This window comes from Sarcophilus harrisii, chromosome 2, assembly GCF_902635505.1.
Source record: "Sarcophilus harrisii chromosome 2, mSarHar1.11, whole genome shotgun sequence".
NCBI lineage: Eukaryota > Metazoa > Chordata > Mammalia > Dasyuromorphia > Dasyuridae > Sarcophilus > Sarcophilus harrisii.
This window is the reverse complement of record NC_045427.1, coordinates 407776734-407801797: the sequence shown is the minus strand read 5'-3', so window position 1 is coordinate 407801797 and position 25064 is coordinate 407776734. Positions and strand designations below refer to the sequence as shown.

Below are 25064 nucleotides of genomic sequence, written 5' to 3'. Positions count from 1 at the left end.
GTCTCTCTTGCTCCACAATTATTTTGTGCTACCACCATTCACATGGAAAAAGGGTTTATTTCTTTGCTATTCCACAACCCCTGTACTTTTTCTTACAATGATTTGCTTTGGTTGACGCTAGGCTATCCCTTCAGAATATAAGCGTCTCAAGGACAGATACCTACTGCCTTAGTCTCTGTCTCTCAGAGCCTAATAATAGTGTTATTATTCTTACTGTTGTTTCCTTTCTATAATATTCTGCTTTATAGACTATCCTCATGTATATTAGCTCATTCTGTCATAACAACAATGTTAAGTAGATGGAACTATTATCATCATCCCCAATTTACACATAGGGAAATTAAGACACATAAAAGTCAGTTGGCTTTCCCAAAATTACAAAGCAATCTAGCAACAGCAACAAAAACTCCTGACTCCTACACTGGGCTTGACTCAATGTCCAGCAATATTGCTGTGCATCATGTGCTAGAAAGAGACATGTTATCTCCTAAGTAAAAATCCTTCCTTATCCAGAGCTTTGACTAGGCCTATGAGAGAGAAAGTTGGAAGTCTAAGAGGGTTTTTCTCTGAAGTGATACTGTTCTATAAAGTATTCTCCCCCCATCATATAAAAACATTGCCTTTGAAGGCATTTGCTAGAGCTGACACAAAACATGTTGTCTTTCCCCTGTAACAGATCAATCCAGAATCCATTTGGTATTAGAACTGATATCAAGTTCCTTCCCCCTTTACCATCCCAGGTCACTTAGACTTCACCCTTCTTGATGATGCTCCTTTCCCTTTTCTTCTCCTGCTATATGTTTACCCCACCTTCAAAAGGGATCTCAGAATCCCTGCTCCACTTTGATCCTTAGGCCTTCCCTGTTTGCCAGTGTGGTCTAGACCAGAAGTGGTGGGGCAAAGAGAAAACAGGGAAAAACCCTTTCAGACTGCCCAGCCTGAGAACAGCTCCAAGTGATCTCCAGGCTTTTCCATTCCCCTTCATGTGTTGTTTTGATCTAAAATGCAAACTCATTGAGAGCAATTCTTTTTTGGGGGAGGGGGATCCCTAACACCTAGCATAGTATTTGAAATATAGTAAGCACTTAGTACGCTTTTTCATTCATATTTACTCATTGCTAGAAAAACTGATGGTATCCAGTCAGCTCCCTCATTCCCCCTTTTTGACTTTGATTTTATATAAAATTTTTCATCAATCTTCATTAATGATATTTATCTATAGTTTTCTTTGTTTTATTTCACAGTAGGTTAAGTATTAGAAGTCTTGTTTTAAAAAAAGTTTGGTAAAGTGTTTTCTTTTTTTAGTTTTTGAGAATACTTTGTGTAGGATAAATACTTTTAAAAGTTTGATAAATTCACCTGTAAATACAGTTGGACCAGGACTAATTGTTCACCTCTTTGGCCATCAGCCCTTTTAACATTAAGCCCACTTCATTCCCTGATTCTTGGGCCACTGGCCATCATCTGCATTATGCAGGCTCTCCCTTCTTTTCTCTCTCTCTCTCTTTTTTTTTTAATAGCCTTTTATTTACAGGTTATATGCATGGGTAACTTTACAGCATTAACAATTGCCAAACCTCTTGTTCCAATTTTTCACCTCTTACCCCCCACCCTCTCCCCCAGATGGCAGGATGACCACTAGATGTTAAATATATTAAAATATAAATTAGATACACAATAAGTATACATGACCAAACCGTTATTTTGCTGTACAAAAAGAATCAGACTCTAAAATATTGTACAATTAGCTTGTGAAGGAAATAAAAAATGCAGGTGGGCATAAATATAGGGATTGGGAATTCAATGTAATGGTTTTTAGTCATCTCCCAGAGTTCTTTCTCTGGGCATAGCTGGTTCAGTTCATTACTGCTCCATTGGATATGATTTGGTTGATCTCGTTGCTGAGGATGGCCAGGTCCATCAGAATTGGTCATCATATAGTATTCTTGTTGAAGTATATAATGATATCCTGATCCTGCTCATTTCACTCAGCATCAGTTCGTGTAAGTGTCTCCAGGCCTTTCTGAAATCATCCTGTTGGTCATTTCTTACAGAATAATATATTCCATAATATTCATATACCACAATTTATTCAGCCATTCTCCAACTGATGGGCATCCATTCAGTTTCCAGTTTCTAGCCACTACAAAAAGGGCTGCCACAAACATTCGTGCAGATGCAGGTCCCTTTCCCTTCTTTATAATCTCTTTTCTCCCTTCTTTTCTCACATGGCTAATCTATGCTTTCCAGTTATTTATTTGCTCCCTGATAGAGAAGATCATTAGAAGATGACTGATATGAGAAGTAGTTTTACCCACAGAAACTGGAAGTCCTTCTACTATTTGACTTCCTTTCATGTTTTCTTACTGTTTGGCTTCTGCTAAACAGGGACTGTACAGCAGCAGGTACTCATCACTGACAGGTACCACATTCTTATATCTAAGTGGATACTCAAGAATAGAGATACCCATGTAGCTTTAAGGCATATTTGGGCATGAGGGCGAGGAGGTCTTGATTTTCCTACAACATGCCCTGATCCCCCTACTCCAGGTTAGAAAGAAATTATGCAGCATCTCTATAGCTGGTATTGAGTCAGGACAGCTCAACCTATGGCACCATGGGGCAACAGTAGCAATTAATGTAACATGGTATCTTGCACTGTACTGAGCACATAGGTTCTCAAATACTTGTTGGCTGACATTAAATAACTTCATTTTACTACTTTCTTCTTTCTCTTCTCCCTGCTTCCCCCATTTTCTTACTTTAATCTTTCTTGCTTCCTCTTCTGCTAAATCTGTTATTCCATTTCTTCTTCCTTTCCTCTTTGTTTCCTTTCTTTCTTATCTGTGTCTAGCAGTGGCACATATGAGCATTGATTAGTTATGTCAAGGCTAAAGAATTTTGCCCTTGCAAAAAGAATATTAAAAGACAGATTTCTACATGAGGACTTTCCTGATCCCCTAGTGTCTAGTGACCACCCAGCGCTACCTCAAACTCATCTATCTCTTTTGTATATGTATATTACAGAGTGTTATATAAATTACCTGATATAAAATATTATTAAATTTGTTGACTTATACAACAAACCCGAAAACATTTAACATCCTTTAAAAAAAAATGTCTGAGTGGGGGAAAAGAAAGATAATTGGTTGTTAACATCTAGAAGGCACAGTACTTCTAATACTTCTCAGTTGCAAAAAAAAATTGCTTTCTAGAACTTGCACCATGATAGGAGCTTTGACACTGCTTTTGGGACAGGAAGAGCTCAGGATAAGCCAGGGTTATACTGGTAAGCAAAATATAGTGACTGAATAGTTGTTTAGTTTGTCTTTTTAATAAAACTAACTCAAGCCAAATCTTTGGGAATTAGTCAGCAGTAGACTTGAGGGTTAGAATAGAGGTTGAGAAGATTGGAAAAGGGAGAATGCTAGTTTTGCTATTACTCTTATAGATCTAAGTTGGCAGGGTTGACCCTTCAGAAATTATATTTCTTCCAAGACATGCTGCCACTAAGAGAACTATAGTGCTTCTATGTATGATTTCTCTTGAAAGAATATAACTTATTTTATAACATGAAATTCCGTAGTAGTTTAGGATTCCTTCAGTCCAGAACAAAAACAAAATCCTTTTACTATATTTTTCCATTCAAAGGAATAGTTCCTGGAATGAATGAAGACCCTTTCTTTCTATTCACCTATTTATAAATATTTTCAATACAATATGTTTTATTTCTCCTTTTTAAAGATCTGTTTTTTTTTTCTTTTGAACATCTCAAAACATGTTTGAACAGAATATAACCAGGTTTTTAGTCTGAGATGTTGTCCACTACTGAATCTAAACAAATCATTTTTACTTGGAGTATCTTATACAAATGAGATCAATTCCATAACTTTATTTCTAATATATTGAGTTGCCAACAGTGGCCTACAGTGTGCATCAGTTGTAGGGACTGAGTTGGCCTCTGTAGCAGAGGAAGTCAAGCATTTGTTTAGTATTTATTTGACTTTGTTGTCAGCAGACTGATTTCTGAGGACCTCAAACCCTTCATAACTTAATGAAATGAAGCAAACTGGGAGCCCTGTCATAAGTATTACTTCAGGCTTTGGACCAACCTTGTGTATCCTACAACTAGATGTAATGGTGATGATAACTATAGCTAATATTTTTATAGCATTTTACAATGTACAAAACATTTACATTACCTAATCTGATCTTTGAATTGGGAAATGGAATATTGTTATGTTCATTTTACAAAGGAGGAAATTCTATCACAGAAAAATTAAATTACTTATCTGAGATCATTCAGGTCATACAGTGGAAGGGCTGGAATTTGAACCAATGTCTTTTGCCTCTAAGACCCATGTTCCTTTTTTAATATGATATTAATCATCTTCTAAGAAATAATGGGTTTTTTTTTCCTGGTTCCTAGTGACTATTGACTTTTATTCCCAAATATCACTTCTTTATAATTTATTATTATATTTAATATTCTTTTATCACCTCTTTATATTCATTAAATTAATTTATCCTTTCAGGCTTCTAGCCATTAGGATTTGAGGTGAATTTAGAAGGTTGAAGGGGCTTCCCCTCTGGCACAGGAAAAGTATGATGTGCGCTCACTGAAGATATCTCTTTTTCTAGGTTTCAAGGTAAAGAGGGCTGGGCACCTGCTTCCTACCTAAAAAAAGGCAGTGGAGAGCTATTCGCTCAGAAACTAAGTTCTGGGTCACCAGCCCATTCGTGTACTGTTGATGTGGATGGCATTTCCCGGCAACAGAACTCAGCAGGCAGAGAGAAGGATGTACTCAACAACCAAAGAGATGGAAGGTTTGACAGTCGCACAGGCCTGGACAGTGACATCAAGCAAAGTGAGTGGATTGCCAGCAAGAAAAAAAGAAAGTTTGTTATATATTCAGTTCATTCTAAAAATAACTTATACTTGTATGTTTAATTCTTTTTAAAAAAGCAGTTTCATAGGCTTTATCTTATATAAACCTCACACTCTACTAGTATTATCATTATCCCCATTTTTCAAATAAGAAAATTGAGATTTTGGGAGGTCACATGATTAATGACAGAATCAGAATTAAAATCTTCATTTCCTGTTTTCTACTAATTTCACTGCCCTTCCAGGGACCACATAGAAACATTTCTGTGTGCCTTAGGATTTGGTTAGGAAAAGGAGTCCCAGCCATTAGAGAAGAAAGGTTCTTCTGTGCCCTTGTTAGTTTCACTTAAGTATTTCTACAGGGTTTTGTGTTATTGGGGGGAAAAAACAACAAAAACGTCTTCGCTTAAACCAGGGCTATCACCTTACTAGGGCATATAGAAATAATGCCTCTATTTGGCAATATCTTGGTCTTAGATGGATTATTTCCCTCTTGCCATTAATTTTGTTTTTATGTTCTTGATTACCATTTCTTGGCCCTATTTATAAAAAATTCTTGCATGTCATTGAATGTAAGCCCAGTGAAGACAAGGACTGTTTCATTTTTATCTTTGTTTTCCTTATACCTACCATAGTGTTTGGCAAATATATGTACTGATTTATTAAAGTTCTGCCTCTTAACTACTGAGAATTCCCTTCCCCCCCATAACCATGACTCGTATTCCATTTGGCTACAATAGCTGAGCAGAGAAAACACTCAGTTGTCCTAGATCTCTGGTTATGATGATCACGGTTGAGAATAAGGTAAGGGACTTTTTTTTTTTAACTTTATATTGTCCCTCTGTACATTGTGCCTAAATGGTGTGGAATAACTTTGTGTTGAATTGCGGGTGCTACCTTTTGACTTTGAGTTAAAATGTTTCTCCACAGGATCTCCAAAGATGAGACAGAGACCTCCTCCTCGAAGAGACATGACTATAGTAAGTAGAAACCTGACCCTGGGGAACTTACTTGAAAGGCTTGTGTTATAGGACTATGCTTTATACTTAACTTTTTTATATGCTTCAGTAAAGCATATTGATGAGCATTATCTCATTTGGTTCTCAGAACAGTCTCAACAATATCCATACTAAATATAGTAGATATTATTATTCTACTTGATATATAAGAATACAGGTTTAGAGACAATGAGGCCTAAGATCACATAGGATATTAGTGACAAAATCAAGACAAAGATACATCTTTGATCCTAGGCGGGGATTAGGTCCCTTTCCAATGAATAAAATATGTAGGAATGCCCCTCTAAATGAACAAAAATCAAACTTTGGGCAAAAAGGGAACACTTTTCTCTCATGCCTCCAAGTTTCCTCTGTTCATGTTCCAGTTATTGCCTCTAAACTAATAGAAAATTCTCTAATTCCTTTTTCTCTTTAAAAAAAAAAAAAAAAAAGGAAATTGTAGCCCTATTTTTCCATATTTTCCTCACCTACCCTCACTTGAAAAACTTGTGATTCATTCATAAGAGCAAAACTCCAACATGTCTCTTTAGCCAGGTTACATTTTTATTGAATCCTACAAAAATTACTTCAACTTCTTAGTAATATTTTTTACATTAAGTTAGTCTTGTATTTAATTCTATCAGCCTCGAGGTCTGAACCTGCCAAAACCCCCTATCCCACCCCAAGTAGAAGAGGAATATTATACCATTGCTGAGTTCCAGACAACTATTCCTGATGGAATCAGTTTCCAGGCAGGACTGAAAGTTGAGGTGAGTGTACTTGACCTTCCCTTCCTACCTCCAATCTGCTTTTCCTCCTCTGACTGCTCCTTCCTTCCTCTGTCCTCCCCTCCCATCCTCTCACCTTGCTTCCCTCTTGCCTAAACAATTCCCTGGAATTTCTCTTTCCATGAGTACTTTTCTCATTTTTCTTGATGACTCTAGAAAGTTGACCAATTTTCAATTCTTTTAAAGATAAATGCATGCTTGGAAATCCCTTGATAGGTGGGAATAACAACAGAGACAGATCCAGAGGTGATACTTAAGATAGGCCTGACAGTCATTATTCTGCAACAAGTATAGATTGACCCACAGCACAATTTTTGGAGTCAGTCATCATCATCCATCCACTGCCTCCTCTCCTCCATTTCTCTCCATTGTGTTCAACCTCCCCATCATCAGAAAATGAGAACAACAGGATATTAGGTGGACAATTTGACATGCAAGTTCTAAAAACTTCTCTCCCTCCCTTCATCTCTCTTTCTCTCTGTCTCTCTCTCTTTTCTCTCTTCTCTCTCTTCCTCCCTCCTTCTCTCTCTCTCTTCGCTGTCTCTCTCCTCTATCTCTTCTCTCTCCCTCCTTTCCCCCCACCTCTCTCTTTTTTTCTCTCTCATATACACACATCATCATCATCATCATCATTGATGAGAAACAGGCAGAAAAAAGTGGCACCATAACAACTGCTATTATCAGTTCATCACTTCCCAAAATCATCAACAACAATTAATTGAACAAACATTTCTTAAATAACAACTTAGGTGCAAGGCACTGCTGAAAAACATAAGAAAAACAACCTTCCCTTCAGGGAGATCCTGCTCTATAAAGAAGCAAAACTCAATTGTGTTTAATTGCTCTTACTCCCTGATTCTGCATTCTTCAACAATCACTCCAGCTTCTGTTTCATTCTATTTAGAAAGAAATTTTATCTGTTACCCTCTATTGGCTATTTAGGAGAAAAGGTGTGAGGATTAGGAAGAAATTGTACCATTGTACTATTATCAATTATTTTACATCCAAAGTCTTTTAAAATGTTCTCATTTGACTCTCAAAAGAAAGTTACTATTAGCCCCATTTTAGATATGAGGAAACTGTTGATGACTAAGGCCAAATTCTATAGTTAGTAAGTAGCCAAATGAAGACCAGAAACCTCAGGATCACTTCACTTTACATGGCCTCCCTATGTAAGCAACACCTCCTTGTAGATTATTTTCTTTGACTGCTAGAATCAAACTAATGTCCTCTAAAAAATGTCTCTTCTAAAGATTTGCAGTTATTTGCAGTTATAAATAATAATTATTCTATTATATTGTAAAATTAGAAATTATTTTAAAAAACAGCTTTCAGGCAATTGAACTAATACTTCAAAGTTAATGTAGAGTATTCACTGTTCCTCACAAGAGCATTGAACTTCTTTAAAACCTCCTTGTTTTGATTCATGCTATGTATTCAGTCTAAACTTGGAATGCCCTTTTCCTCTTATTTACCTTTGAAGATCCTACTTCTCCTTCAAACCCCTGCTCAAATGCCATCTCTTTCATGATGTCTTCCCTGATCCATATTCTCCCTCCAAAACACTTTTTCAATACACTTTGTTGTAACTGTATCTCCTTTATAGTGTAAGGTTCTTTAAGAAAGTGATGGTGTCTCGTTTTTCTTGGCACATAATAGACACAATTGTCAAATCAACAAATGAATAGCAGTAGCCAGTTGTGATATATTTCCTGGCAAATCTTTGATCTCTTTCTAAGTTTTGAAATGTGGCCATGCCATCCTAGCAGTTTTTCCTTTGGCCCATATCCAAGAGAATAGGAAGTAAGACTTCCTGCATCTCTATCCTTCCTGGGATTCCCCAAAGCTAACAACAAGATTTGAGGAACTGGATATGTGACTGCTTCTTTCTTTCAGTGAGTTAGCCACAAATATCTAAAACAGCAGGCTAGAAGGAAGAGATCAGAAATATATTTCTCTGCTTTGAAGAATCTCATCAATGGCATGTAGTGATGTCAATCACAACTTATCCATACCTTCTCATCTTGTATGTCTTTTTAAAAATATTTTTATATCACATATGCTTCAAAATATATCCTCCTCCTCCTTCCCCTAGAGTTCTATCCCTCATAACAAAGAGGAAAAAAAGAAAGAGAAACCAAAACTAGCCAACATAGTAACAAATTTGGCATTGTATGTAATGATTCACGCTTATAATCCATCTCTGCAAAGAAGAGATATTTTCATACTTCCTCCTCTTTAGGACCAAGAATCTTATAAGACTCTTGTCCCTATTTTCCCCCAGATCCTCCAAAAAAAGCCCTCCCAATGTCCTGAGGACCTTTTTCTAGTTCTCTCTTTTTGAAAGATTGTTTTAAATTAAGCAAATAATTTACAAATAAATATTGAATATCAATATGATGATCAATCATTAAATTTGCTTAATAGTGATCTGCAAATGAATTGTTAAATTCAACACAAAAAATCAAAACAACTTTCCATCACTTCCTTTAAGCCTCTGCCAAGATATTTTATCTGTTCTTAATTACTTTTTCTATTATATAGTAGTAGTTAATAAGTATTCTGTTTTCTAGTTCTGCTTTTTCATTTTGCATTATTTTATAAATTTCTCCCTAGATTTCTTTGTCTTCATAATTACCAGTCTGTAGTTTTATAACCATTACTCTTTGTTGGATACTTAAGTTGATTCCAGATTTGTTTGGCTTTTTAAAAGTACTATGAAATTTTTAATAATTCCCTTATTGCTTGTTTTTAATAACTTTCAGGACATAGTTCCAACAATAGATTTAATGGATCAAATGACATGATTATTTTTGTGGACTTTTATTGACTACTGTGAGATCTCTCTTTAAAAAGATCATGTAAGAAGTTCCACTAGCAAAGTATGAGTATTTTGTTGTAGTTCACTCATTCATTCTTGTCTGATTCTTTGTAACTCTGTGGACCATATTATCCATGAGAATTTCTTGCTAAAGATACTAGAGTGGTTTTGCCATTTCCTTTTTCAGTGGATAAAGGAAAACAGGTTTGAGTGACTTGGCCAAGGTCACAAAGCTAGTAAGTGTCTGAGTCCACTTTTGAATTCAGGTCTTCCCAACTCTAGGTCCAGCATTCTATCCACTTTGGCCATCTAACTCCTTAAGCATGAATGTACCATACCTATTTCTCCATAATCAGCCAGCATAGAGTTAGTTTGTTTTCTTCCTTCCTTCCTTCCTTCCTTCCTTCCTTCCTTCCTTCCTTCCTTCCTTCTCAGAAGACAGGGACCTTACCCCCACACACCCTTCTAATCTTCTTACACCTTATTCCCAACCACATAATCTTCCATGCAGTCAGATTCCTTACTGTTCTATTAAAATATTCTCTCTACTCCAGACATTTTTTGTTTCTCCTTTCTTATCTTTGTCTACTGCCTTCCCTAGTTTCCTTTAAGTGACTGTCTAATACAGAAAATTCCATCTTCTACAGAAAACTTAACCTAACCCCACATAATCCCACTACCCTCCATCTTTTAATTATTTTCTGTTTATTTTGTATGTAAATGGTTTGTGCATATTTTTTTACTTGTTGTCTTCCCCATTAGATTGTAACTCTTTGAGGGAAAAAAATTGTCTTTGACTTCTTTTTGTATCCATAGCACATAGCATAATACCTGACTCATAATAGTAATTTAATAAATGTTTATTGACTGATTGACTGAATTTATAAATCCTGAAATGGAAATTATCTTTGTGTTTTTTTTAACTTTTCCCTATATATTTTAAATAACAGATATTTAATGTGACATATGTCACAAATATTCTCCTCAGTCTATTGGTATATTTTAAGTATGTAGTTTAATTGTATACAATATTTTTATTTTAATGTAAGTCAAGCACTTCTAACTGATCCCCAAAATATCTTTTACTTACTGAACAGAAAAAAAAAAAAGTCTTATCCTTCAACAGCTGAGATAGAAACATTTTCCCCAATTTTTCATCTTTTTATAGTTTGGGTATTTTGGGTGCTTTAAGTTTCTCCTCCAGATAGAATTCACTTATATGTTATGTGAGACATAAGCATAAATCCATTTTGATAAATTGCCAACTGACTTTCCCAAGTACATTTATTAAATGGTGAATCCTTCCTCAAATTTTTATTTGTATACATTTATGAAACACTTTGACACACTTATAGTTTGCTGTCTAGATTCCATTTTATTAATCTATTTTTGTATTTTCTTCTCATATCAGATAGTTTTTATGACAAACACTTTGTAATATATGTTCAGTTTGGACTCCGTCTAGTTCTGTTGACATTGAAAGGATATACTAGTGGAGCATATAGGCTCTCTATCAGTTAGTCCTTACTCTTGCCACAAGGTTGGCCTATCTCTTTTTCTAGTCATATATATATTGATATCTTCTATGACTATTACACCTTCTTTTGTGCAACCCTTGGTGTAGTATATTATATTCTACTCATGTTCACTGAAGTGAGCATGACTCTCCATTGCCAGTGATTTATCTTTAAAAATTGGAATTGATTGTGTTGGAGTTTTGTTTTGGGTTGTTTTGGGGTTTTTTGATATGATGCAATTTAGAGCATCATTTCTCAAACTTCTTTGTCCTAGTAACATAAATATACTATTTTCTTCTGTTTTGTCCTCAGTAACTTAAGAATAGCAGCTCATCCTGTGTGAGGATGAGCTCAAGAACACCCAAGAACTGGGTAGGGTATTAGGAGGGTATTTGGGGGGGGGGCGGGGAGTAGATACTTCAAAGTTTCTGGGTTTTAAGAAGTAACATTTAGTAGTAAAATTTTTGCATATGGTAAAAATTTACAACATATTGTGATTAGGAAATGCTAGAAATAATGAGGAATTTTTGTATAGTAGAAGCTCTTGAAATTCATTGAATATGTATTTTATTCATACTATTTTTAGCCCTCTATATATTCATTTTTAAATTTAAAAATTTCATTTGTTCCTAATGAATAAATAATGAAAACTTCTCATAAGTTATGATGGAAGATCATATTATTACTTGCATGTAGTGGGCATTTAATCATTAGTAATATTAAATTAATAGCATATAATCAAATTAATAGAATGTAAACTTCATGAGGGCCAGAATTCCTTTTCATGTTATCTTTGAATTTCTGGTCCTGGTATGTGCTTAATAAAACGTCCATTGAATTGAGAATATTTGTCGTTCCATTTTCATTTTTCTACTACAGTGGTCCTAAAGTTATTTATGCATGAATCTATTTGCTAGCTAATTGACATTGATACACATTCTATTTATTTCAGTCAGTCAGCAAGCAATTATTTATGTTACATAGTTACAATGTAGCATACTGTCTGTCAGACACTGGGGAAACAGATATAAAAAAGAGAGTGCCTTCTCTCTAAGAATTTATTGTATTTACTGTATTGAGCTGTTGCAACGTGTTCACAAAAAAATAAACACAGGATATATAAAAATGAATTGAAAATAATACTAACACTCCAGAGAATGAAGAAATACTTTTTGAAGGATATTTTCCTCTAACTGAGCTCTGAAGAGAGTGATGGGACTTTTCCCTACCTACTTCTGTATTGTTGGGGCACCAATCACTTGTCCATAGCATACATATATAGGCTACCTCTTGATTAGAGATATTCCATTAATTTCAATCAAGTTAATTCATCTCAGTTTTATGTCATTTAATTAAGTCCTGTTGCTTCACTGGTATCAATTATAAGGTCTGAAATGGATTCAGGAATTGAGAGTGGAGAGAAGAGCTACTTTTTCGACGGAATTGAAAATACCGTCAAGGGAAGGTTTAAAACAACAGGCAATTCTGTGGTAAACTAGGATCATTGTGCATCTACAGTACTGTGCTGGCTAGAAGTTACAGTGCCTTGTAACAGTTCCCTGTGCCTTTGAAGCATTTATTGAAACTTCAGCATTTCTCCTCTCTAGTTAAGTACTAATAGTTACACATGTTCATGCAAAGACTCCTGAGCTTTAAGAATTTCCCATGCCTGCATAATTCCCAATATTTTGGTGCTATTGTAATCTCCCTTGAGTCAAGTGGCTGTAAAGGTGTTGTTACTAAATCGATCTGTTCTATTATACTTTTCAGGTGATTGAAAAGAACCTAAGTGGCTGGTGGTACATCCAAATAGATGATAAGGAAGGCTGGGCCCCAGCAACATTCATTGACAAGTACAAGAAAACGAGCAATGCCTCAAGACCCAACTTCTTAGCTCCACTGCCTAATGAAATGGCACAGCTTCGCCTGGGGGAGGTCATGATGGAGAACCACACCTGCCACGAAGCAGCTGGCCCCTCTCGGCCTTTGCCTGAAGCACCACATAATGGCATGGACTGTGGCATTCCTTGGTCCAAAGAATGGAAGGGTAAGGAGGGCCCTCGGAATGTCTCTTTAGATATGGCTGCTTCAGCCGGGTATGAGGAAATCTCTGACCCAGACCTGGAGGAGAAGCCCAGCCTCCCCCCACGGAAGGAGTCCATCATCAAATCAGAAGGGGAACTGCAAGAGAGAGAGCGGCAAAGGATGGAGCAGCTCAGAGGATCCCCCAAGCCTCCTGGCATGATCTTGCCCATGATTCCACCAAAGCACATGCCCCCACCTCGGGACAACAAGAAAGCAGAGCTGAAATCAGATAAGAGTAAACTGTTCCAGCAGAAAAATGAGATGGGGCTGGAGTGTGGACATAAAGTGCTGGCCAAAGAAGTAAAGAAGCCAAACCTGCGCCCCATCATCAAACCTAAAGCCGAACAGCCGGAAGATAAACCTGAGTCTTTTACCCAGAACCCCTTCTTGAAGTCTAAACCTCAGGTTAGACCAAAACCAGCTTCTTCACACAGGACAGAGCCACCTCAAGCTGAGGACAGATTGGACATCTGCAACCTCAGGAGCAAGCTCCGACCTGCTAAGTCTCAGGAGAAGTCATCAGAAGAGGAGAATCATCACCCAAGTGGAACTCAGGATGTCTCTTTCAGCAACAGTTTGCTCTCAGGGGAGGTTTCCAGCAGGCCTCTGGAGCGAGCCATGGTAGATACCAAAATCACATCTAAACAGGACAGTCTCACAGCAAAGGACATTTCTTCTAAAGTACCCCTGAGGCCAGCAAAGGTGACTGATACCACACCTAAGAGTAGCCCTCCCCCTTCCAAAGAGTCACCACAGCAGAGACCAGTAGTACCTCCTCGGAGGCCACCACCTCCCAAGAAAACCTCCTCCTCTTCCAGGCCCCTTCCTGAAACCAAAGTGCCACATCGAGAGGCGAATGAAGTCAAAGCTGCTCCAGCTCTTGGCCGACCTATGCTGGTCCCTCCAAAGGCCAAACCTTTCCTACCTGGTCCAGGAGGCCAAGAAGAAGTCAAAGCAAAAAGTGGGTTTGGGCCAAAAGCAGCAACCAAGTTAGGAGAAGTGAGGGAGAAGCCAGCTGCTGTACCTTTCCCCACTTCAGAAGTCCCCAAAGATACATTATATGTGGCTATGGCCAATTTTGAAGGGGATGAGGAAACCAGTGGCTTCCAGGAGGGAACTGTGTTTGAAGTACGTGAAAAGAATAGCAGTGGCTGGTGGTTCTGTCAGGTCCTAAGTGGAGCGCCTTCTTGGGAAGGCTGGATTCCTTCCAACTATCTAAGAAAGAAGCCATAGTTCTCACTGTCATTGTAGAATCCATCCCGCCAAGATTTCCATGGGTTTCACCTGGGTATTTAATTAGCTTCTTAACTTATCATTTTCTACAAGGCTTTAAAAGGAAAAGATTCCAGAGCGCATTGGGCTTTCTCTTGATTCCTAAGCAGGAATGATCATGAAGAGTCCATCCCCCCTAGCCTCAATGCTGTTTAATTCAGTTCCTTGGCAGTCATCCCGCTTGTAGGAGATTCAGTCCATTTTCAGTGATAGTCTCCAGGCCAATTGGCCAACTCTGATCCTTTTCTTCAGCATTTTCATCTGTAATATGAGGGGGTTGGATGCAACCAAGATCTCTTCTAAATGTTTTCAATTACCTATAGAAATTACTGCATTAAGTGGTAAAAATGGGTTCCTATTGGACCATGAACAGCTATTTATCCAGTAGCTCTCACATGGCATCCAAGAACCGGAGCTCCTTTTCCCTAGAGCATGCTGGTGTTCAGAATGTAATTAGAAAAGGCACTGAGATACCAGACCCCACAGCAGATCTAGAAATTTCTCTGAGCATCTAAAAGATAATCAGCCTTGATCAGATATGAAGCCAGGCCCAGTGTCCCAGGATAGGCCTTTCTATGATTCCCCTTTTGCATGACCCAAGTTCACCTTCTCCATTTAACCTTTTCTCAAAGCCACTCATTCCCATTTTTGTTGTTTGCAGAAATACCTGCTGCCACGGGGGTCTGTGTGCTTTCTCTAATCTTAACAGGTCTTCCCTTCATTAAGGTTATGGTCATTTGTGACTTGATGAGAAACAGTCTTTACTCACATGCCATGGAAGTATAAGAGGACAAGGACAGAAGTCTGCTAAACCTGCCTTTTTTTTCTTTTTTTGTTTTTGTTTTTGCACTCTTGAGAAAACTTTATATCCTAAAAGAGTGATTCCTATCTTAAAGTAGCACAGCATTCAGTACATGCTTTGGACATTACTTCATCCCAGGGTTATCTAGAACTAGTATAAGTCACTTTTTTCTTTCAGTGTGGTGCTAATCATTTATGGGAACATAAACGGAGTGATCCATTCTAATTGGGGAATAGAAGAATGAAGGCCCAAAATAGGAATTGACTGCTGGCTGATGGAAGCTAGGGCAGTGGAGCCATTTGGCTCCCAAAAGCTACGAGAAAGGGGCTCTGTTCTAAATGTTCCTGCTTCTACACAACCTTCCTCTTCCCCCACCCCATCACTTTCTCTACCTACTACTACTACTTTTTTTCCTGAATGTTTTTCTCAGTATCTCATCCTGAGTGTTCCTTAGGATTCCAGAAGGAATTGTTATATGTTAAGTCCACAGAAACTCATTTTTTAAATGGAGGCAACTAATCATAGCTTAGTGATGTAGCTGCTAGAATCCCACAATACTGGTAAAGAGAAAGGCAGTGATTCAGTAAGAACTGCAGCAGTTGGTGGAGGCTGGGGTTAGAGAGAAGACATAAGGGAAGCTCCTGAATGACTATTCTCATGAATCACCAACTCATGGCCCCAATCATCAATGAATACATTCTCATTAAGTGCCTACTTTGTGCCATGCATTATGCTAGGGGCTGGGAGGATAAAGGCCAAATGTAATGGTCCTTATCCTTAAGGAGCTTATGTTCTGTTGAGAAGTCAATATGTACAAAGAAAAGTATATAAATAAAATATAAGGTAATTAAAAGGGTATGGTGATGGTGCTAGTAGCTAGGGATATTAGGAAAGATTTCCTGTAAGAGATAGCATTGAGCTGAACTTTAAAGGAGAGGAGAAGGGATGCTCAGAGGTAGAGGCAGGTGAAAGTTGCCATTTATTCAGTCCGTTGGATAGTGACAAGAGCTAAACACCAGTAAGACTGCCTCTCACTAATTCTCTGCTTTTCTCCACATCTGTTAAGTATCTGAATTTTCCCAAGTGTTTTTGCATCTCACTTGGTCCTCACAACCTTGTGACTTAAATTGGGCAATGCTTATTTCCCCACTAGGCAGATGAATCACAGAGTCACACTTGGTTGATATCACCCAGCCAATTTGTGAACTAACCAAGATGAAAACTGAAGCACCCTAATTGGTAGTTAGAAGCCGGATTGTCTCAGCTAAAAGAAACCAGGACTAAGCAGTATAATTTTGTGGGGAAACTCATAAGTTTGGAATCAGGCAACCTGGTTTGTATGCCTCAGTTTCCTCAACTGTAAAAATGAAGGTTGGACTAGATGATCTTTAAGGTACCTTCCAACTCTAAGGTTATGATCCCATGATCTCCTGTGGAAGAACAAAAGGGGCAAGTGCCTACAGGTGTTACATTACAAGAAGCAAGAATGCACTTTCCTTCCTTAGGCTTGTTTCAAGGAAGAAGCCAGCTCTAGACTACCCCTTTCACTGTGTTAATGTCCCATTGTCTTGGAAAAATAGCTCCTCATACACATTCTAGATTAGAAGGTTTATTGGTACAAATGTCCTTCTCTCATCCTTAATACCTGTGGATATATTGCTTTGTTGAAGAAGTGGCCTTTAAAGGCCCTTGGAGAGGAAAAAGACTAATGCATGTTTATCTTATGTCTGTTATTCATCCCTTCCTCTAAAGGATGAGTAGCCCTGGGAACCTACCACCTAGTGCCCTGGGATTAATAGACGAGTATTTCTCCTATTTCTGATTGGCCCCCTCTAACAGTATCCTCAGAAAACACTTTTGTAGATAATTAGCAAGGTTGATGAGTGGAATAATCTTAGCAAGCCTGAGCACCCAGATCCCCTCTGTCATTTCTGGGACCCTGCTTCTTAGAGAAAAACCTTAAGTTTTTTAGTGTTGAGCCAATATGTTCCTTTTGCTTTACATGATGCTTTCCTGAATTTGGCTTCATTTGGGAAAGAAAAAAGCACATATTTTGTTTCAGGCTTGCTTCCTAGTTTCATTCATCCATTCACCTAATATTTACTGTGTTCTTATTAAATACTAAGCACCATGGCAGATGCATTTGTGCATAAGACTGAAATTCTTGGCCTTAAGCATTTTTGAGGTTTCCACCAATCTAAAGTGATTTGACTTCCTGTCACAGTCATTCTGCAGCTGGTGTCTGTTCAAGGACAACTGGACCGCCTTCCTTTTCATCTGTGTTCTAGGGATCTCATTGCAAATTGAAGTTGTTGCACTGTTTGGTGATCCCTCTCGCTGGTGTCAGCTATATCAGAAACCACATTTCCTTACTTTCTGCAGCAGCCTTTCAGTTTGTTTCACTGTTGGATACTATCCTAACCAGGTGAAAATAAGAGTTGTTCTGTGGTCTGATGCCGTAACAGATATTTCCCACTCTTGTTTGGTGATGTGTTTACATAATCCATTGGGGATATTGCAATAATTTCAAAGATCTGTGACTTAAGGTGGTATGGGTACCCCTCTATTAACACTGATTCTGTCACTTCTCTGACTGGAAGATGTTCTTCATGAGTTGCCATAGCTGAAAAATCCACCATGCTCCAGTGTTCTGAGTAATGAGTTTCTTGGAACACAGCAAAGCCAGTCTTCAGATCAAAGACATTCATTCTGTTGGCAAGCATCTTTGTGACTAACACTGCAGAAATTGGTCAGCAGTTGACTCAAATTTCAGTCTTAATTTTATTGTGAAAGTACTTTTTGAAGGGCTATCAGCAATATTTTTTATATTTTTTTGAACTTTCATCTTATAGACATTAAATATTCTCTATGCCATCCCCAATAAGGTCAAAGACAGGTTAGCTGCTTGCATAATCTGATAGCCTGCTCTGAACCAAAATTCCAAGCTAAAGGCCAACCCAAGAGGCAAAGAAATATGATTGGATTTTTGTATTGCTGTTTACCATACTATATCAAATCCTTAATTTCAAACCACCTGTGCTAATACCTCTTGGGGTAAATCTCTATCACAGAACAACCAATTTCTCTTATAGCCTCAAATCCTAATAATACCTTTTGGACAAGAATATTTTCCACAGTAAATTGTATTCCCAAGCAATGTTTTTAAACTTAGAATCCAATATCTGAATTCAAATTACTGCTTTGTCACTTACTACCCAAGTGGCATTGAACAGCTCGTTTAACTTCTTTTGGCCTCAGTTTCCTTCTTTGTAAAAAAGATAACATTGGAATAGATGTTCCTCAAGGTTCTTCCAGCTCCAAATCTATGATTCTATGACCCTATCACCACCTCCTTTAAAGAGAATTGTACCTTCTCCTTGCATAAGCTATTTCTTTTAGTGTTTTTAGGGCACTGGAAAATATCAAAAGAGCTCCGCATTAGACAGATCTGTAAGAAATACTAAACTGGATGTTGCAGTAGGGACTCTTCCCATTTGCCTCATTTGTAATTTTCAAAGTGGAACTCTTAGATTTAAAATATTCCTGAGTGTATAGGGCAAAAATAGTCTATTTATGATTCTCTTACAAATAAAACTTAAAAGATGTTTCAAGAACTCTCCACCAGAAAACCAATGAAAGTTGGAAAACCTTTTGCCATAAAGTTTATTTTGAAAAGATCATGCCACAAATCACATAGGCATGATAGTGGCAGTCATGGTTCTTAGCCAATCTGCCACTCCATGGTAGCCAGTGAGTGTTTTGTCCTCCTGGTCACTACAGAAGTAGAAGATATGGTTTCTGCCTTCTGGGAGCTTACATTAGATGTGGTCAGGACCACATGATAAATATGCAATTCATGTTGTGGCTGCTATTCCTTCAGTCTAATTTTGCTTTGTCTTTTTTCCCTTACCTGCTGCTGCTGTGGACTAATTGATATTGAGCCCCACTGAATCATAGTAGGGTCTTTCTTTGTTCTTTTGATTGTTAAGTTGGGTACCAAACAAATCTTGTAACCTGCAGCCTTTCCCCTAGATTTCTTAGATCTAGTTTCCCAAGCCCACCTCTTCTAGATTTATATATGCTGCAATCAGTCAATAATACCAGAGACCAAAGATTGCCTATTACCAAATCCCAAAGTCTGATTTGGTTGGAAAAGAATAAGTCATAGAAATTGCAATGGTCACTTTGGCATCATTGGTACAGTGTTGATGTCATTGAGAGCTACTCCATACTTGGTAGAGCTGTTCTTAGATCCTCCCCCCCATACCATCCCTCAATCCTTCACTTTTGGTCATCAGTATCAGAAGTACCAGTGTCTGGGAACACTATCCCAGCAATACCTGCTACCCCAAGACAGTTGTGTTGAATTTGTGCCCAGACTATGATCCATGAGCCATGGCTCCACCAGCAGCCATCAACTGCTAATTTGTGCCATCAGTATTTTTCAGATTTAACTAATTACATCAGATTTCAATTTTTCTGTTGGAGAAGTGAATCTTAAGTAGTTCTTTGCTGACTGACTTTGCTCTAAGACCCCTAATGTGATCTGTGTCTTGTTAAAACATTCCAGATTCCATCCCGTTTCTGATCCCTCAATCCAAATCAAGCATTCTTAACTCCATAGGGACAAGAGGCTATATGGAATCTCAGCCCAAGGAAGGTTTTTCAAGGGTCTTTCCTTAATGACATAAAAGAGCAATAGTTATTACTTTCTTGGAGGAAAAACAAGGGTGCACAATTTATTATGTTAATTACCAGCAATAAAAACAGCCCCCCTCCTATAACTTAGATCAGGAACATTAGTATATCCAAACTCATTTCTCTGAACCCTTAGGGAATGAGAGTCCTGCATGGACTAAATCCAAACACTTTGTGTGTTTCGTAGAATAAAGCTGAAGAATCTTGGCTATTTCAGTACTTCTCTTGGCAAACAAATTTTCTGATGGTTATTTTTGTTTGTTTCCTTATAACACATAAACTTATGTAAGTATATATGTGAGGGGAAAGGGGATCAGAACATTAACTGTAGCATGTGTAGGCTGTATACTTCACCGTTAGACTTTTTTTTTTCTTTTTTTAAAATAAAATGCTTGACTGGTTTCAAGCTTCATTGTGAATGCTGAGTCTGTGTATTTTATTTGGACAAACTTAAAAAAAAAAAAAAAAGACATAAAGGATAGGAAAAAAGATGCACACAGAGGTAGCTTTGTTGCCCTAGGATATCTGGGAAAGATGGTCAATCTGGCGAATTATATATACATAGTCCCTCACATGGATGCTTTTCTGGGATTCCCAGAAATTTACATGAGACTGTTGCTGGCACATTCATTGGTACATGATTAATTCTTGTGACAGGAAAACACATTTGCTAGTTCCCTTCTGTCTTCTTTCCTGGATGTTCCCCCATCATTGCAGTGAAGGGAAGAAACCAATGTCAGTTGAAGTTTAAAATGAAGCAAAATCTAAAGGGAAAATTTTTTTTATTTGGTAGAGTGGAAAAGTTCTGGTTAAGGAGTCAGAGAATCTAGATTCAAATTCTATCTTTAATAGGATTTTTGTGACCTTGGGCATATTATAATTTCCTAGGCCTTGATTTTCTCTATAAAAATTAGGGGAGGAGGGGGAAGAGAAGAAGGCCTAGGGGAGAATAAACAAGCTCTAGAATGCAAAACCCACTTCTAATCATAATCTGTATGACAATGGCAAATTACTTAATTTCCCTAGGCTTCTATAACCCCATCTTTAAAATATGGGAATAATTTATTTTATTATTAATTTTATATTTTAGTGTTTTGTTTATTAATGTTGGTTTAGGAATGAGAATAGAATTCATTGGCTCAGCTTCTACCCGAACTAGTAGAGCTAGGGCCAGGAATGCCTGTAAGGCTCTGGAACTGGGGTGAGGGAAATGAGGCAGAAGGGGTGTCCTGGGAATGCAACAGCAGAATCACCTACTCCAAGAAACCACCCCATCCTGATAGAATCTCTGGTCCACCGCCCTCTTCCCAGGCCTTAGCCAAATTATTACACTGATACAGTTTTGGAAGTTTTGATTGAACTGGATCATTTGCTCTGGGGTAGCACCATCTCCAGGATATACTGGCTGCTGTAGGATCTGAACACATGGTGGCAGAAAGAGAGATATAAAGCAGGAAAGGACCAGAAGAAAGAGCCAATATTGAAAGGCAGCTATTGTATGAGTATAGGAGAGTGGAAGCAAGAAGCAGTTAAAACAAAGGAATTGGTGTAGGGGTTGGTGTAGTTTGAGCTGTATGCTGGATTCAACTAACTCCTTCCTTATTTTAGTGTTTTAACATTAACACCTAATATGTGTCAAGGATTATGCTAAACATTTTACAAAAATCTTACTTGAACCTCATGTAACCTATGTAGTAGGTGTTATTTTCCCTATCTTACATGAGAAAATTGAAGCAAACAAATTGCCCAGGGCCATTCAAATACTTTATGTCTGAGACCACATTTGAACCCAGTTCTTCCTGACTCCAAACCAGATACCATATCCTTTACCATTACTGCACCCAACCTCTGAGAGAGCTTCTAGCTCTAGATATATGATCTTAAGTAGGATTCCCAAGTCTAAAGACTTAAACTAGATTCCAAAATTCTCCAAAAGATATATGAAGTAGAAAAAAATTTTTGTATTTTTCATGCCCAAGAAAAGGCATCAGAGAAGAATAGTCAGAGATGAGCTGTTAAAAGAACATCATTTCACCACTGGAATTATTTTCTGGGTCCCTTTAGAGGGCAAAGCCCACACAATTAGTTAAATGCAAATCAACAAATATTTATTAGGCACCTACTCAATTCTGGACACAGTCCTAGAGATACAAATACAAAAATTAAACTGCCCCTGCTTTCAATGAATTTAAATTCCATTGAGTTTGCTAAATCACACCTCTAATAAAGTTAAAGTCTTGGGTTCAACTGCTTTGTGGTCTAGTTACCATTGTGTGGGAAAAATAGCCCCAGAGTACTATCCCATTCCTAGTGTGCTTTTTTACCCATGCATACCCCTGGTCCCAAAAAAAGACAAGATGAAAACACAGATATCTCAATATGAATTGATCCCATGAATAGAAAAGTACCTTGACTGGATCTTTTTGCTAATGATCATAAAAGATTAGACTATGATTGCAACCATAATGTGCTGAACTGTGAATTCCTAAAACCAATGTCCTATTAGCCTTATGCCCCCATTTCCCCTCCTCATTTCCCAATAGTCCCAATTGAGGAAGGTTAAAGGAGGAAATGGCAAATGTATTATAAAAGAAAGGAAGGAGAGGCAGGATCATCTCCAAAGCAATTTGCCTCAGCTACAGAATGGAGGAAATGAATTGAAGTTGGAAAAGGGAGACCAGTAACCCAGCTTCCTCTCCCTCACTTCAGCTCATCCACTGTCTAACTCAAATCCTAAAACTCACTATAAATGCTAACTGATGCCAATCCAAATTTTAACCAGATTATAATTCTTTGTAATCCTAATGCTAAACAGATAGATCAATTGCCTGTGCACAACCAAATTTTGTCAACTTTTTTGAAAATGTTATTTTTAATTTACAAAATAAAACAAGCATTTCCAAACATAGTACAATTTAAAAAAAGATTGCATGTGAAACTATGTACAATTTGCTAAATATGCAACAAAGTTGTCATGTAAATTTCTTTTTTTTCTTCCCTTCCTCTACTCTCCCCTAGAGATATCTACCATTAGACACACACACAATTATTCTATTCATACTTCCATTTATCAGTTCTTTCCCTTGATGCAGATAATATCTTTCTTGATAATGTCCTTTATAATTAATTTGGGTATTTATAATAGTCAAAATAATTTATTTGCTCAAAGTCATCCTTAAAACAATCTTGCTGTTACTGTGTGCAATTTTCTCTTGGTTCTGCTCATTTCACTTTTCATTATTTCATGCAAATTTTTTTCATATTTTTCTAAAATCAATGAGCTCATCATTTCTTATACTACATGATGATATATTTGGGAAATCAACTAAAGAATCAACTAAACCAAAAGTCTATTAAAAAGTTAGTTGAAGCAATTCATATTTAGCACAGTAGCAGGATGTGAAGTTAATCCACATAAATCATTAGCATTCCTATATGTTACAAACAAAATTCTGCAAGAAGAGATAGTTAAAAAAGGAAAAAGAAAAGAAAAGAAAAAATATTAATACTCCATTTAAAATAACTCTACACAGTATAAAATTCCTTGGAGTATACCACTAAATAAGCACAGAACTCACAAAACCTAGGAATCTATGTGTAGACATTTTACTTCCAGATCCTTTAGGGATCACCGATCCAAATTAATTTAACAACTTATTAGGTACTTACTATGATACTAGGTGCTTAGAAAGAATAAAATGGTCCCTAACCTTAATTTTTGTTAGATAAAAACATCAGAAAATTACCCTCTTTTCAATAGTCAGGCTTTTTTCATCCCCCTGGTTCTTTATACCCCCATCTTAGAGCCCCAGAAAAAATTACTTAAAGTTTAGAGTTAGTTCATGTCTAGTATCTCCCAAAGAGGGAGAATAGAAAGATATTCAATATACAGTTTAAGCGAGGATTTGATCTGCTAATTATTTATCTACCAAAAAAAGAAACAACTATATCTAAAAGATAAGCACAACTTATAAACTTAAAACTTAAGACAGAACTTTAAAAAGGGTTCAGAAATAACTTATTACTTTAATATTCTCCCTGGAAGTTGAGATATCAAGCTCTTAAAATACAAAACAGTTTGTATTAAGCATATCACATTTTACCTTAGTACTGCACTGTTCAAATACTTCCCTCTAAATCTGTGTCTTCTACAAAACCAAATCAAGTCAAGATTTGCCTGTTGCCTTGGCAAGACCTCTTGCCAAGGGCTGTCTCCTCCAAGAAATTATATAACAAATATGGGGAATGTACTTTCACAATGCAGCAGGCATCAAACAAGACCCATGACCTCTCAGATTCAGAAGGTTGTCTCCAAGCCTAGTCATATCCATCTCAGGATTGCTTCTCAGTCACCCATGGTCAGGCAAATAAGCACAAAGTAGAAGGGACTCAAGTAGATCCCTTTTAAGATGAACAGCATTTCCTGCTCAGAGATCAATAAGAGTGTTTTCTTTCTTTCTCCTCCCCCACCCACCCCTTCCTTTTTTGGGAAGTAATCTGGGTTAAGTAAATATCTGAGATAGGATTTTAAACTCAGCTCCTTCTGACTTCAGAGCTGGTGCCCTATCCACTATACCACTTAGCTGTCCCAATAAGGGTGTTTCTACAATGCAAATCCCTTAGCACTAAACCCTGGATATCATAAAAGTTGTCAGACAAGCACAGAGAGAACACTCCCTGGGATGGCTCTTATAGACCTTAATGCTATACTTGCTTCATTGGTACAGTCACTCAATACACATATAAATACTTAATCCCAATTGTATAAGATTTAAATCTAACTCTAATCTTAGTAACCTAGCCAAAATAAAAACTATTAAAATCACATCTCTAAAAATTAATTTAACAGAAATCCAAATCAAAACCTTTATTCAAAGCAGTGTAGTACAATGGAGGAAAGCGTTGGGTTCAGGTATTATACGATCTGAGCTTAAATTCTAGTCAATCAGTCAACAAATATTTATTATGCACTCATTATGTATCTGGTGCAATACTAAGAATTGGAAATGCAAATATGAACAAAAAGATAATCAAGGAGCTTATATTCTAATGGGGAAAAAAATACAAAAAAGAAAACTAAAAAAAAAAGGTGTTGGAGGGAGGCGACTCCAGCAATCCAAAAGAGTGTATAGTCTGGTGGAAATGAAGAGATAAATGGCCTGGACACATTACTTAATATTTGTGACCTTCAGCAT

General features: G+C 37.3%; 1 protein-coding gene across 2 annotated transcripts in view; it reads left to right on the top strand.

Annotated features, from left to right (window-relative positions):
• The window catches only part of SH3PXD2B (SH3 and PX domains 2B), a 120562-nt gene extending 100274 nt beyond the window's left edge, over window positions 1-20288 (top strand). For both annotated transcript variants that reach the window (XM_031953672.1, XM_031953671.1), the window contains 4 exons: window positions 4642-4868; window positions 5819-5868; window positions 6531-6656; window positions 12783-20288. In XM_031953672.1, coding sequence (XP_031809532.1) covers window positions 4642-4868; window positions 5819-5868; window positions 6531-6656; window positions 12783-14330 — 1951 coding nt within the window. In that variant the 3' untranslated portion in view covers window positions 14331-20288. The remainder of the gene's footprint in view (window positions 1-4641; window positions 4869-5818; window positions 5869-6530; window positions 6657-12782) is intronic.
• Window positions 20289-25064: the final 4776 nt, after the last annotated feature.